At 37.6% G+C, this 15,183-nt stretch overlaps 1 protein-coding gene across 2 annotated transcripts in view; it reads left to right on the top strand.

Moving 5' to 3' along the window:
* Nucleotides 1–15,183, top strand: part of Tph2 (tryptophan hydroxylase 2) — an 88,881-nt gene that overhangs the window by 44,786 nt on the left and 28,912 nt on the right. For both annotated transcript variants that reach the window (XM_076853119.1, XM_076853120.1), the window contains exon 8: nucleotides 6,630–6,756. In XM_076853119.1, the coding sequence (XP_076709234.1) occupies nucleotides 6,630–6,756 (127 nt within the window). The remainder of the gene's footprint in view (nucleotides 1–6,629; nucleotides 6,757–15,183) is intronic.

Below are 15,183 nucleotides of genomic sequence, written 5' to 3' on the forward strand. Positions count from 1 at the left end.
AAAGAGCAAAACTCATTTGAGTACAATAAACTTAGGTCTAAACATAATTTAATGTAATATGAATAACAGTACTTAACTCATAGGAATTTAATGCTTTCAATTCGTTGTCTTACTACATTGTTTAAGTACTACATTGTTTAAGAACATCAAGTGATAGTGACCTTTATACTTTCCATTTTATAGATGAGCAAAATACTTTGTCCATGCTGGTCAATATGGCAAGATGTGGCTATTGACATTTTTTTAAGCAAAATTAAATAAAACCATATATTCAGTTAGTAGTACTAGCCACATTTGAAGCATTCTGTAGACACCTTTGCCAAGTGGCTGTGCTATTGGTCAGCACAATAGAGAGCAATTTTCATCTCTGCAGAAAGTCCTATTGGACAGTTGCCTGCATCAGTAATTTGCCTACATGAGAATGTGGGAAATGGACTTAAGTCTGACTGAGCACATTCTTTTAACTCTTATGTTATACTTCTGCCTTAATTTTAGAGAAATTGGGGAAAGAAAGGGAAGGTTAAAGAAATAAGAAACATCTCAGAAATGGTGGGGGACTAGTAGCCCTTGAAAGAACCAGGACTATTTCTTTTTTGTTGGATCAGAAATGTTAGTACTTGCTGTTTGTCTTTTAATGAAACCATAAGGTGACTTTTGCTAAGAGTTATTCTAAAATTGTGATTTATTTACTTTTCAGCCTCAGCTTGTAATATAGTACCTGGTACATAATAGGCACACAATAGATGTTTCTGGAACTGAATTTTAATATAACTATAATGTCTACCTGTCTCAAAAGAATCATAGTGAAGAGTAATGTTGGTGGGCTTCTTTAAATTCCTCCTGGGGGAAAGAAAAGATTTCCTCCGAGGCAACATGCAAGGTCTGAGCTTGGGTTTTGTAAAAAGATGGCCATATTTGTATTTATCTACCCTGTGAGAGGGCCATAAGAGCGAGCCATCCTAAGAGCTGCCGAACATCTTATCTGGGCCAGATTTTACAGTATGCTATTTTAAAATCTAAACTAAAGAAAGTTTGTATATGGCTCCAAAGCAAGCACTGAGAAAAAAATTGCTTCAATACTAAATTAATTCCTGTTATCATCTTGGTGCAGTGAAAACAAACCAAGTCATCCGCCTGCTACGTATCCTTGTGTGTTATCCCAGATTACTTGCATTTACCCACCAAATGTTGTGTGAAAGCTGAAGAAATACCCTATTTTGGCTCAGCTCACCCTCTGCTTCTTTTCATCAATGCAGGCTCTGCACCCTTCCCACTCATCCTTCCCTTCTCTCCATGATTTTGCTAAAGTGTTGGCTTCTGTCATGTAGAACAAACAAAACCTATAGAAAAATGTTTTCAAAGACAGATGCACCGATTTGGGATGGGAAGCAAATGCAGAATGCTCACTCACTGCCTCTTAAAGGCTTTAATTTACAGCAAAAATAAAAAAGGAGTTGTTCAATACTGAGCATGAGGAGTCAGCATGGAAAACTGATAAGAGGAAAAAAATGCCAGACTCATTTTGAATTTGAACTTAACAACCAGGACCCTTATTTCCCTGCAGCAAAATGATCGCAACCTTCTTCAAATGATTTAAGAATTCCCTGAAGACATTTTGCCCAGGCCTTTTTGTGGGCCTATCTTGGCAGGCTTTAGAATCCTCCTAACAGGGCTTATCAGAGAAGATTCCAATTTAGAGTAGCAAAAGTCTAGTGTCTGATATCAGCTCTAGCTATTTTTTTTTTTTTAAAGAGACACGATGTTTTACAGTGTTAACAGTTTTGAAAGGTCCTACGTTTCCAGTGAACAGAGAGCTCTTTTGTGAAAAGGACTCTGAAAAGCATTATTCAGGTGAAATGCATGAAAGGAATGGGAGTTAAACAGAGAAAAGTTTGCCATCACACAGATTGGAGGCAGCATGTGCTGACAGGTGCAATTATGACCAAATAATTGAATCTTTTAAAAGAGATTTGGTGAGATAAAGCAATAGCTGTAGACTAACATTGGAAATCTGTTCCTAATTAGATAGTCAGGGGTCCAGCTGTGGTTGATACAACCAATGCAGGGATCTTAAACTACTTTACCTGCAGGATGTGGTTGCATTGTAAAATAGGTTGAAATAGCATATTGTCAGCCCAACAGACCTTAATTAGTGCCATGGTTGGAGGGAAGGTTGTGTGGTCTCCCTCAGACTCCCCCATAGCCTGGAACCTCTTAGCTCCCCCAAAGTGGTGGCCAACTCCGATTCTAAGTGCTAATGTCTCAAAGAAACTAAAGAAAATGTAAGTTTGCAAAGTTAATAAATTGTTTTCTTAAACATTTGTTTCTTTGTTCATTGGTTAAAGTGTTTCCAGGCATTTCAGTATCCTTTGTCTCCGCATGCCTTAGCCAAAGACATTGCAATAGAGAATAATATAGTGTTTATTTCAGATCATGTTCTACCAGACTGAGAAAAGATAAGAACCTTGTTCCTGGTCTTGAAATATAGGAACTTAAAGCCTTGGCCCCATGAGAAGTGAGGTTACCGTACACACTCAATCCATACTTTGTTCAGGATCAGGGGGACAGTTCTTTCCTAGGGTCTCTGCATGGAGAAGAAACAGATGTGTGAAATATAGCACAATCATTTCTGCTTACAACAGAGCAAAGGGCATCCCTAATATTCCATTAATAATTCTGTTAGACATTTTGCTTCAGGCTTTCATTTTTAGTGAAACAATATAACTTATTCTGTTATATTGTATGATTTTTTTATTCCAAATCTATAATTTCTTTTATCCTGTGTATAGTTGGATTACTTTGTCATTGTAATATTATTAAAGGTTCCTAAGTTGACTAGTGAGTCACAGGTTTCTGATAATGACACCTTAATATAAAATTCAGGTGATAACTCCTTTTCTACCATGGAGAATTGACTCCTTAATGTCTTTGGACCTCTAGTAATTTCATTTTACCTGTGTAACTGCCAACTTTTTTTCTTTGCTTTTACCACTAAGGACTCCATCAGTGCATAGGTAGATGGGGGACTGTCTTCTGCATCAGCCTTTTTGAAGTATTTGACAAGCTCAAAAAGTAAGTCTACTATGGTACTAAGGGTCCCCTGCTGCTGTAGCCATGACCTCCCCTATTCTCATCTTACATTATTAAGCACTATAGCAGGGTCTGGCCCATAGTAAGCATCCACTATCATTGTTATTTTAGTTTTTGATCACCTTTTTTTTATTCACACAATGACTTAATACTGCTTTCAGAATTTTCCTGGGATTTGATATCTGATCTAACTTGGAATTATTGTTGCCATATCTTCTTCTGGGATCAGCAGGATGCTTTAGTATTTACATCATTTGTTAAAATGCGGATAGTCAGATTTTTTATGGTGGGCCATTTCATCCAAATTCCAACATTGGTGCAGGCTGTATGGCCTCTCAAAAAAATTGATCACAAGAGTTAATTTATAGGGTCTATTTCCAGCATAGGAGTTAGACATGTAACTAAATCAAATGTGTGTGAAAGAGTAATTAGTTTCCTATTCACCTTTCAGTCACCACCTTCCTTATTCTCCACTATCATGATGTGATTTTAGTGGAACTAAACTTAGGCAGCTCAAAATTACATAATCACATTCAGCTTTACTTTTAAGTACTCGTTGTTTAAAACCTGCTAGGATAGTTCCCAGTGTCAGTTATGAGAAGGGTCCCATCCCTGGCTATATTTTCTTTCTTTCTTTCTTTCTTTTTTTTAGGGTACCAGGGATTGAACTCAGGGGCACTTGACCACTGAGCCACATCCCCAGCCCTATTTTGTATTTTATTTAGAGTCAGGGTCTCACTGAGTTGTTTAGTGCCTCGCTTTTGATGAAGCTGGCTTTGAACTAGAGTTCCTCCCGCCTCAGCCTCCTGAGCCTCAGGAGGCTATCCTGCCCAGCTGGCTATGTCTTCTTATCACTTGGGGAGTAGAGAGAGAGAGAGAGAGAGAGAGAGAGAGAGAGAGAGACAGAGCGAGAGAGACTGACACTCATGTCTAGTCTATCTCAGAGAACCTGATTGAACTGGTCTTAGGTGGGGCTTAGCCATTTGGCTCCTCAAGTGATTTGGAGGGTTGAGAACTACTAAGTGGCAGGGAGAGATTTAGGACATACTGATTACAGTTTTACTGTGCTATCCAACTTGATTGAACTCTCCCTACAGCCTGAGCCATACCCCTTTCTCACTCACGCCATATCTGCAAATTAAAACGAGAGCAGAAAGAGCATAGCTTTGGAGTCAGAAAAATTTTAATTATAAATCTTTTCTGTGTCTCTTACAAAAAGTATGACCTTGGTAAAGATTCTTAAATTTTCCAGGCATGGTGGCATATGCCTGTAATCTTAGTGGCTTGGGAGGCTGAGGCAGGAGGATCTCATGTTCAAAACTAGCCTCAGCAAAAGCAAGGTGCTAAGCAACTCGGCGAGATCCTGTCTCTAAATAAAAATACAAAATAGGGCTGGTGATGTGGCTCAGTGGTTTAGTGCCCCTGAGTTCAATCCCTGGTACTTCCCTCTATCCCAAAATTCTTAAATTTACTCAATTTTATGTTCCCCATTGGCTAAGGGGGTATAATAAAGCTTCCTTGTAAGTGAGGATTAAGTTAATAATGTGTTATAAAAATATTTAGTACTGAATCCAGTAAATAACCACTCAGTATATTCTTCTTTTTTCCTTCTCTTTTTTTCTTATTTCATAAAATAAAATAGAGTCTGGAATAACACTTATATATTCTTTTCTACTCTAAAATCCAGTAAATCTGATTCTCTGCTATAAGGAATGTGCTTGGAGAATAACTTCCGTGTATTCTTTACTATAAAATCAGATTCTGTGCAAATAGGAAGGCTATTGGCATACAGTTGTCAGAAGATGAATCTAGTTTCTTCCAAAGTCCTGTCCACATATTCTCACTTGGCTGCCCTTTAAACTGATGTGTTTACCAACTGTCTGGCCAATGTTGGGGATGTGGTTTGAGTTGTGGGAACATGATTTTCTGAGTAATGTCATCTGTTTTATGTGACCATCAATCTCATGCCATTTGCCACCATTTACTTGCTTCAACCATACAACCATCCAGCTGACTTTATCTATGTCATAATGGTGGTGGCACCTGGCATTAGTCCTGTAGCACCTTTTAAAGTAATACACTTCAGAGGAACACACATAAAATAAAATAAAAAAAAAAACCTCTTTCAATTACTTCCCTGGCTAATTATTTTTTTTTGTCAAGAAAGTGAAATGTTGCACTAATTCCATCCGTGCCAGAGTGACAATAAAATTCATTCCACTTCAGCTTGGGATGAGGGAACAGTTCCTTCTTTGTGGTAATGACTCAGGTAGGCAACAGCCTTATTTTGCTGTGACACATTTTTCTCCTTTGCCCACGTATCCAACACCACATGGAAGCTGATGAAACTGAGAGATGTGTTTATTTATTTATTATTACCTAGTTTAGTTACCAGTTAGAGAACTGGGAGATTCTCCTAAGCTGCTCTCTGAAGGCAGTTGCTTATATTATAGTGAGACAAATTCCCTAAGGAAATGCCACTTTGATAATGACAACATGACCCTCTGTGGTTTCCCAGTGCCTTGCAAAGTATAGCAGGGATGCGTACAAATTTAAGGATTAAGAGCATGAACTTAAAAATCATGACAAGCTGAATTACAGTTTTGGCTTTCTTCCTAATTAAAAGAGAAAGTCACAATAAGTTTAGCTTATTTTTTTTCTCTTTTTGCAGAGCTGGAGAGTGAACCCTGGGTCTTAGTCATTCTAGGCAAGCACCCTACCACTGAGCTGCATCCCCATCACTAGTTTAAAAATCCTAATTGATTTTTATTCATGATTTCAGAATTGGGCGAACTCTAGAACCACAGTAGGTCAAAGAATTCTAGGGCTGCAAGGTAGTCAGACATCTGTGGGAAGGAAGTGGAAATGTTAGAGTTGACTAAAACTCAGCTTTTTGTTAAAAGAGTGACCCTCTCAGCTAGACTTTCTGTTAGTTTATGTACTAAGTTCATTCATTACAGGGGACTCAAACATGGGGGTATTCTCAGACTTAAATTTAATTTATTTTAACACTATCTATAATAGGAATCAGCAAAATTTTTGTAAAGGGTCAGTGAGTAGTTATTTTACGATTGGCAGGCTATGTGATTTCAGTTACAAGTACTTCTGCAGTTGTAGTCAAAAGTAGCCACAGACAATGTATATATATACAAATGGGTGTGTCTATGTTCTAATATATAAATAGACACTGTGCCAGATTTGGACTGTTGCTGTAGTTTGTCTATCCTGATCACTAGGATCTTGCACTAATTAGTTACTTTAATTTTCTAAGGTTGTTTTGAGGATTAAAAGATGCAATGTAGATAACAAAAAATCATGTGCTTAGCATATAGTAAGCACTGGAAAATAATGGTGGCTTTTATTTAAAGTATTGTATATCATATGACTTCAGATGTCATTAAGAGTAATATATTACTGGATTTCAGAGGTATTAAAGTATGATTAGTGGTAATTAATTATAGTAACAAGATTATATTACAGATTTTATTCTTTTACCAGTGGTGGTTTAAACATGTTTTTGTAATGTTTTTTATTCTCAGAGACACATGCCATGAACTCTTGGGACATGTCCCACTACTTGCAGATCCTAAGTTTGCTCAATTTTCACAAGAGATAGGTCTGGCATCTTTGGGAGCATCAGATGAAGATGTTCAGAAACTAGCCACGGTGAGTTAATTTTCAACTTAAAAATCTGTCTCTGTCTACTTGTAAGATGAAAGAAGCTTCAGAGTCATTGATTATGAATTATATGCAGATTTTCCTGAATGGAGCATGGTTTTATCCTTCCTAACTTATGTTCTTTGAAAGAATAGTGAATTCTTAGTTTATTGACCACTAAAATATTTTTGTTCAGCAGTTGGCTATATACAAAGAGCTAGAGAGAAAATATTTTAGGTTTGCAAGTCATTTAGTCTCTCTCACATTACTCAGCTGAGTCACTGTGGTACAAAAGTACCACAGATAATACGTAGATGAATAAGTGTGGCTGTGCTCCAATAAAACTTTATTTACAAAAGCTGGTAGTGGGCCAGATTTGGCCTATGTGCTATACTTTGTTTAATCCCATGGAAATATGAGTAGTAGCAAAAGGTATTCATTTATGATAAGTAGGAATTGTACCTGGTATTATCTTTGACTAGTTGATATGGCTATGATCAGACATGATTTGAATCAGCAATAAGAAACTCAAGCTCAACAATTATTCTAAGTACAAAACTAAAAAATGATTTAATAGATACTATGATATCAGCAAGGTTATTCTCAATACAAGCAATATAGGAAGAAAGGGTTGATGTTGGCTGAAATATTTAAGCTGTTGAAGAGCTAGAGAAGAAAGTTCATATATTGTCCTTAACCCTATTTCAAAGAGCCCGGTAGAGGGGAGAGATTAGCCAACTCCTTTACCTACACAGACCAGATAGCCTAGATGAGCAAAGCTACCAGAGGAAGTTAAAGGGAATCTTAGATTGTATGTATTTGGTGCAGATACACATCAATAGCATAGATATTCTTTATTTCCCCCCAAGAAATAAATTTTCTCCTAGAGTTCTTAAAATACACAATACTTTCAGTATATCTTCTGCTTCCTACTGCTGATGAAGATACAGGAACTATGAATATTTCTGTCTTAAAAGAGAAACAACAGTGAATACATCTAAATGGTAATAACCCTTGGTGTCCACATGGAAATACGTAGGGGTCAGTGGGGACTGAGGTGAACTGGGGGAAGCATGTCCCCCTGTATAGCTGAAAACTGGTTCTCAGCTCTCATTGATGGTTTTCAGAATGCATGTCAGGCTTTGTGTTGCCAAATTTTGAGAGACTGGCACTCTAGATTAAATTTAAGGATTTAAAAATTTTGGCTAAGAAAAAAAATACCATAGTGATCTAAAGAATATATTTGCATACTGAATCAGGATCTTGACTTCCAACTTATGACCTCTGCTTTAGGAATTATATCTTTTAATGACTTAAAATAACATTATATGCATTATCTCATAATTTCTATGATTAGGAATTTGAGAGTAGCTTAGCTGAATGGTTTTGGCTCATGAAGTGGTGGTCAAGATGTTGGCTATCTGTAGTATCTGATGGTTTGGGAATCTGCTTCCAAGACGGCTCCCTGAAGCCGATATTGGGGGAGGCCTCAGCTCCTCACCACATGGGCTTCTCCATATGCTACTTGAGTCCCTGCCTTCTTCCACAGCAAGCAATATGAGGGTGGCAGGAGAGAAAGAAGAAGGAAAAGGAGAAATAATCTGTAATATCTTTCTTGACTTGATCAAATGCTAGTCCTATTGGCCATATTCTGTTCATTAGAGGGGTGACTCATTACAGCCCACACTCAAGGAGTGAGGAATGAGATTCTGTCATGTAGTTAAAAAAGTGTCAAAGTATTTGTGGACAAAATTTAAAATGACCTATGCATCCTGTTATTTACTTCTTAAACCTTGGTTCTGGATTTAAACTTTATGTTTAGAAGCTTTTTGGTACCTTTTAAATTTCCCTTGAAATCTTCTGGTTTCAGCTTTAACCCTCTACATCTTGAAAATAACACCCTTTAGAGTGAATATACCTTAGTCAGAGATGAGCATATTGCTTATTTGTCTGACTCTGAACAAACTGGAATTCAACTCTGCCAGGCTCTGTTGGTGTTCTCTCTCTCTCTCTCTCTCTCTCTCCCCCCCCCCTTTATGTGTGTGTGTATCCAGAGAAGGAGAGGACTGAGGTAGAGTTCGTGGATGGATCCTAGTGAGTGCTTATGTTCCTTTTTAAAAGCAGTGACAAGAAAGCAATTTTATTGTTTCTTTATATTCTCCATCAAATGAGGATTACTTAATTCTGTTATTAAAACTTATTAGAAAAGAAGATAACATGGTCCTCCTCATTTTTGAAACTCATTACCTACATAGATAAAACTAAGTGTTTTCAAAGAGAAAGTTTATGCTGTGTCTCACGAGGGGAGAAGAAGTCAGCTAAGTGGAGAAGAAGGCAAAGGGGAGAAGAGGGTCTGTTTCAGAGAGAAGATGACATCCCTCAGGTTTGGTAGGACTGTGTTCCTTTCTGAAGGTGCTGGGGAGCATCTGTATCCTTGCAGGAAATAGGAATAGACCCGTGACAGATGAGGGAGGATCGGGTGTCAACTGCTTGCTATCTTGCAGTGGCTTTGGCAAACAAACAAAACAAATCTACAGAATAAGGCTCTAGATGGCAGAATAGAGATAAATAACACTAGTTTGCTCAGCCTCTGGATGGAAACCATATGACAAGTGTGTAACTCCTTGTAGAGGTGATTGTTTGTGGGTGAGCACTGGAGATTGACAGCACAGAAAATGGAACTTGGTGAAGTCCAAAGACAAGGGAGAAACAAGCAAAAGAAACAAAATACCCCAGCATCTGGCATCTCTGTCAGGGGACCGGGACTTTCCCTTCTAAGGGACTAAGGTGAAAGAAAAACAGACAGTGCAGTGCACAGGGCTGCACCCTGCAGACAAATGGAGTAAATAGGTGACCCAGTGTCTACACAGCAAGGCAGCTTTAGAGAAGAAATTCATGGTATCTCTCAGCAAACTCTATAGCCTGGAGCCATCTTGAGAAGGGTCTTATTATCAGAGACTAAACTCCGGGGGGCAGAAAACTCAGCATAATCACATCTCAGGGTCCCTGTGGATATGCCTCTGCTTTGGGCCAGCGGCAGCCACAGGAGACAGTGGTGGTGTGGGAGGAACGTCTCTGACACAAACCTGCTGAGAGATTTATAATGTGGGGAACTCAGGCTGCAATGTGGAGGGGAGTGGAGGGCATAGTGGTTCAGTAATCCTGGCCTCTGAGAAGTGGAGTGACACAGTTGTGTGTGGTTTTGCATGGGCCAGGTTGGAGGGTGCTGAGATCAAAGCTAGTTGATTGCCTGGTCCCTGGATTTTCCTCTCCAGCACAATTTGGTGACTCAATGCTTCCTCTACCCTTGGAGGCATTCTGGGGATTTGCAGGGCTTTGACATTCACAACACCCCCAGTTACAATACTAAAACCCTCTGGAGCAGATATAGGACTGGCATAGTCCACATTCCACTAAAACCCTGTGGATAAAAAGGGCTTACTGTAGCTCTGACATTTGGCATACCCCAGGGTGTGCAGATTAAAACCCTATGGAGTGGCTGGGAATGTGGCTCAGTCATAGTGTGCTTGCCTAGCGCGCTTGAGACCTTAGGTTCTATTACTAGTACTGAAGAAACAAAACAAAAACCAAACAAACAGAAAATGACAGCCTCTAGAGTGAATATGCCCTAGGTGTGGTCAATATTCTGCCTTAACCTGTTTGTTGAGAAACATGGGATGCAGCCTACATACCATCCCAACTTCCCAATTTATTTGACAAGAACTGAGAGGAATTACAACAAGCTGCAGTTTTGACCCTTCATCGCCCCCAACCCCTGCCATACTCCTGCTAGGAGGAATTAAACTCACCTCCAGCCACAACCCAGTTTCATCAGAAGCCTGATGGACAATTCTATTTAAAGAAAAGGGAGACCTAAGTTCCAATTTGTCAACCTGTTTCCAGGTGGGGAAAGGTAGGAGAGGCTGAGATCCAGCTCTTGGGCAGACATTCTCACAGTATTGGCAGATTGGAAGAATACAACAGTTGATATTACATCAAGGGAAGCCCTCAACACTGATTACAACCATGCCTTGTCAGATTGCATAGGGCTGATAAGACTGAAGGTGAATCCATAGAGGGGGAGCTGTGATTCTCATGTCTCTCTCTCTCCTTGTGAAGCCCCTGGATCTGTGGCAATCTCCAATTAGAGAACAAGAGCTTCAGGACTTTGAACATAATTGGAGAAACCAGCATCAGAATTGTTTTCAAGGAATAAAGCCACTATCAACAGTGTCTGTGAAAGTCCCCAACTTCTGATGTGGGGTCCTACTCTCATAATAGGAGTAACCACAGAGGGTGCATTCCACATAATCTGTTGCCTACAGCACATCTGCCTGAAATACCAGAGTGTCACTACCCTTATAAGCTTTGTAGAGATAGTTAACATTTCTTACTCCAATACAAAATGCTCTGTGTCCAAGTTTATGAATTGTAATCAAAGAAACTAGAGAGTATACTATGGAATCCAATTAGAAATAAACTAATCTTCAAGTCACACTGTCAAAAGAAGCCACATATTGTGAAGGCCACCACAAAAAAAAGCAGAAGAGATCTCCATCTCCATAGATGCAGAAATTCCAACACAGAAACACAAGAAATATGAAAAAACAAAATAATGTGCCACTCCTAAGGTTTGAAACTCCATAATAAGAAATTCCAAAGACCTCAAGTTGCATGAAATGCTGGACAAATAATTCAAAATGATGATTTTAAGAAAGCTCATTGAAATCCAAGAAAATGCAAATAAACAGTTGAATGAATTGAGAAAGGCAATACAAAAATATGAGTGAACACTTTCGTAAAGATATGGAAATTAAAAAAAAGAACTCAACCTCAACTTCAGTTGAAAGCCTCAACAACAGACAAGATCAAAGAGAGGAAAGTATTGAAGTTTGAAGATGAATCTGCCAAACAGCAATAAGGAAAAAATAAGAAAGGATGAAGAGAACATACAAGATCTCTGGGACATCAATAAAAGAGCAAACATTTATACAATTATCATATTGGAGGGGGAAGGAGTACCTACTGAGAGCAGAGATGACCTAGTTAGTGAAATAACAGCAGACTATTTCCCAGAGTTTTAGGAAGACATGGACATCTAGGGATAGGAGATATTTAGAGCACCAAATAGACATAATAAGAACAGAAATTTTTTATGGCATATTATAATTAAATTGCCAAAAGTACAGGACAAAAAAAAATACTAAAATCTACAAGAGAGAAGCACATTTAAAGGCAACCCCATTAAATTGACAGCAGATTTATCAGCAAAAACTCTTAAGTCTAGAAGGACATGGAATAAGGTATTTCATGTTCTGGAAGGAAATTCCTGCCAACCACAATTACCATACCTAGCAAGGTCGTGTAGAATTGAAGGAGAAATAAAGACCTTCCAAGATAAACATAAACTTTAGAATTCATGACTATTAGATCCATGTTACAGAAGATGCTTAAGGGAGCTCTACAACCAGCAGAGGAAGAGAAACACATGAGCATGTCAAATCATAAATCCCACCAAAAGGGTAGACATGCAAATGAGAAATAGGAAAGAATCCCAGACATTATCAATAGAGTAAACCATCAAACTTCTAAAGCAAATAGAAGATGAAAATATGAACATTGATATTCAAAACAACCAGTATCTTTTAACAGTAACTCTGAATGTATATTGTCTTAGTTCACCAACTAAAAGACACAGACTGGCTGAATGGATTAAAAGCAAGGCCCATTAATATGCTGCATACAAGAGGCTCAGCACATTTGCAAAGACATAGACAGGCTGTAAGTGGAAGGAAGGAAAAGATATTGTAAGCAAAAAGAATCCTAAAGCAAGCAGAAGTAGCTGTATTCATATTCAACAAAATAGGCTTTAAGACAAAATTATTCAGAAGAGACAAAGAAGGTCAGTATACTACCGATCAAGGGAACAATACATCAAGAAGATATAACCATTATAAATGTATATGTACAGAACATTGGAGCACCTGATTTCATAAAACAAATGCCACTAAACATAAAAGGTGACTTCAATATGCCAATACAATAATAATGGGTGACTTCAATACCTTGTTCTCAACAATAGACAGATTATCCAGACAAAAAGTTAACAAAGAAATATTAGAGCAAGGAATGGTGGTGCATACCTATAATCCAAATGGTTTTTGTTTTTTTGGGAGGCTGAGGCAGGAGGATCACAAGTTCAAAGCCAGCCTCAGCAAGTTAGGGAGGCCCTATGCAATTTAGGGAGATCCTGTCCCAAAATAAAAAATAAAATGGGCGAGGGATGTAGCTCATTGGTTAAGTGTTCCTGGGTTCAACCCCTGGTACCAAAACAAACAAACAAAAACCAAAAAACAAAACAAAACACCCCCCTGAAACCATTAGAGTGAACCTAGACTATTGATCAAATAGGCTTAATAGATATCTACAGAATATTCCATTCAATAGCTGCAGAATACACATTCTTTTCATCAGCACATGGAAATTTTTCCAAACTAGATCGTATGTTAGGCTGAAAAGCAAGTCTTAAGAAATTAAAAAAAAGAACTGAAATAATTTCTTGCATCTTATCTGATTGTAATGGAATGAAATTAGAAATCAAGCCAGGTGTGGTGGTGCATGCCTGTAATCCCAGCAGCTTGGGAGGCTGAGGCAGGAGGATCACAAATTCAAAGCCAGCCTCAGCAATTTAGCAAGGCCCTAAGCAAGTCAGAGAGACCCTGTCTCTAATAAAATGCAAAAAGGGGCTGAGGATGTGGCTCAGTGGTTGAGTGTCCCTGGGTTCAATTCCCAGTACCAAAAAAAAAAAAAAAAAAAAGAAATTAGAAATCAACAGTAAGAGAAACTATAGAAATTATATAAACACGTGGAGATTGAACAACACACTTTTGAATGAGATCAGAGGGGAAATTAAAAAAATTTCTTTAACCAAACAAAAATGGAAACTCAACATACCAAAACCTGTGGAAAACAGCAAATGTGCTACTAAGAGGAAAATTTTTAGTAATAATTACCTATAAAAATATCCCAAATAAATAACTCAACGATGCATTTTAAGTCTTAGAAAAATAAGAACAAACCAAACTCAAAATCAGAAGAAAAGAAATATAAATATCAGAGCAGAAATAAATGAAATGGAGACTAAAAGAATAATACAGTGAAGCTAAGAGCTTAGAATTTACAAAGGTAAATAAAACTGACAAACCTTTAGCTAAACTAATCAAAAGAAAGAGAAACCCAAATAAATAAAATTAGATATGAAAAAAGGAGAAATGTTTATATTGGATACCACTGAAATTCAAAAGATATTAGGGAATATTTTGAAGAACTCTATGCCAATAAATTGGAAATTCTAGGAGAAATGGAAAAATTCCTGTGACCTACCAAATTGAACCAAGAGGTTATTAAAAAACCTAAATAGATCAATTATAAGTACTGAGATTGAAGCAAGAATAAAGTCTCTTAACAGAAAAGCCAAAATGAGATGACTTCACTGCTGAATTTTATTAGACCTTTAAGGGAAAACTAACACCAGTGCTCTCAAATTATTCAATAAGATAGAAAGGGGAGGAACACTTTCATTGGTTAATTTCCTTCCAGGGCTGCAAGGATGGTTCAACCCTTGCAAATCAATAAATGCAATACAGCACATAAATACAGTTAAGAATAGAAATCACAGGATCATTTCACTAGATGTAAAAAAAAAGCATTTGATAGAATTCAACATCCTTTTATGATCAAAACCCTGAATAAATTGGGTATTGAAAAATCATACCTCAACATAATAAAGGTTATATATGACAAACCTACAACAAACATCATATTGAATAGGGAAAAATTGAAAATATTTTATCTAAAATTAGAAATAAGACAAGGGTGTCCACTCTGACCTCTCTTAGTTGATACAGTACTTGAAAATATTATCCAGAGCAATCAGGTAAGAGAAAGAAATAAAAGTGAAACAAACTAGAAAAAACAACCCTAAAATTCATATGGAAACACAAAAAACTTTGAGTAGCTGAAGCAATCCTGAGCAAAAAGAGCAATGCTAGAGGCATCACCATATCTGATTTCAAAACCTATAGAGCCACAGTAAAAAATACAGCATGGCAAATTTTGTTTATACAAATTATAAACATTTTGTTATGCAAAATTAAATATAAGAGGCTGTGAGGGGAATGGGAAAAAACAAGGAGAGAAATTAATTACAGTAGATGGGGTAGAGAGAGAAGATGGGAGGGGAGGGGAGGGGGGATAGTAGAGGATAGGAAAGGTAGCAGAATACAACAGTTACTAATATGGCATTATGTAAAAATGTGGATGTGTAACCGATGTGATTCTGCAATCTGTATTTGGGGTAAAAATGGGAGTTCATAACCCACTTGAATCTAATGTATGAAATACGATACGTCAAGAGCTTTGTAATGTTTTGAACAA

Source organism: Callospermophilus lateralis, chromosome 4 (assembly GCF_048772815.1).
Source record: "Callospermophilus lateralis isolate mCalLat2 chromosome 4, mCalLat2.hap1, whole genome shotgun sequence".
NCBI lineage: Eukaryota > Metazoa > Chordata > Mammalia > Rodentia > Sciuridae > Callospermophilus > Callospermophilus lateralis.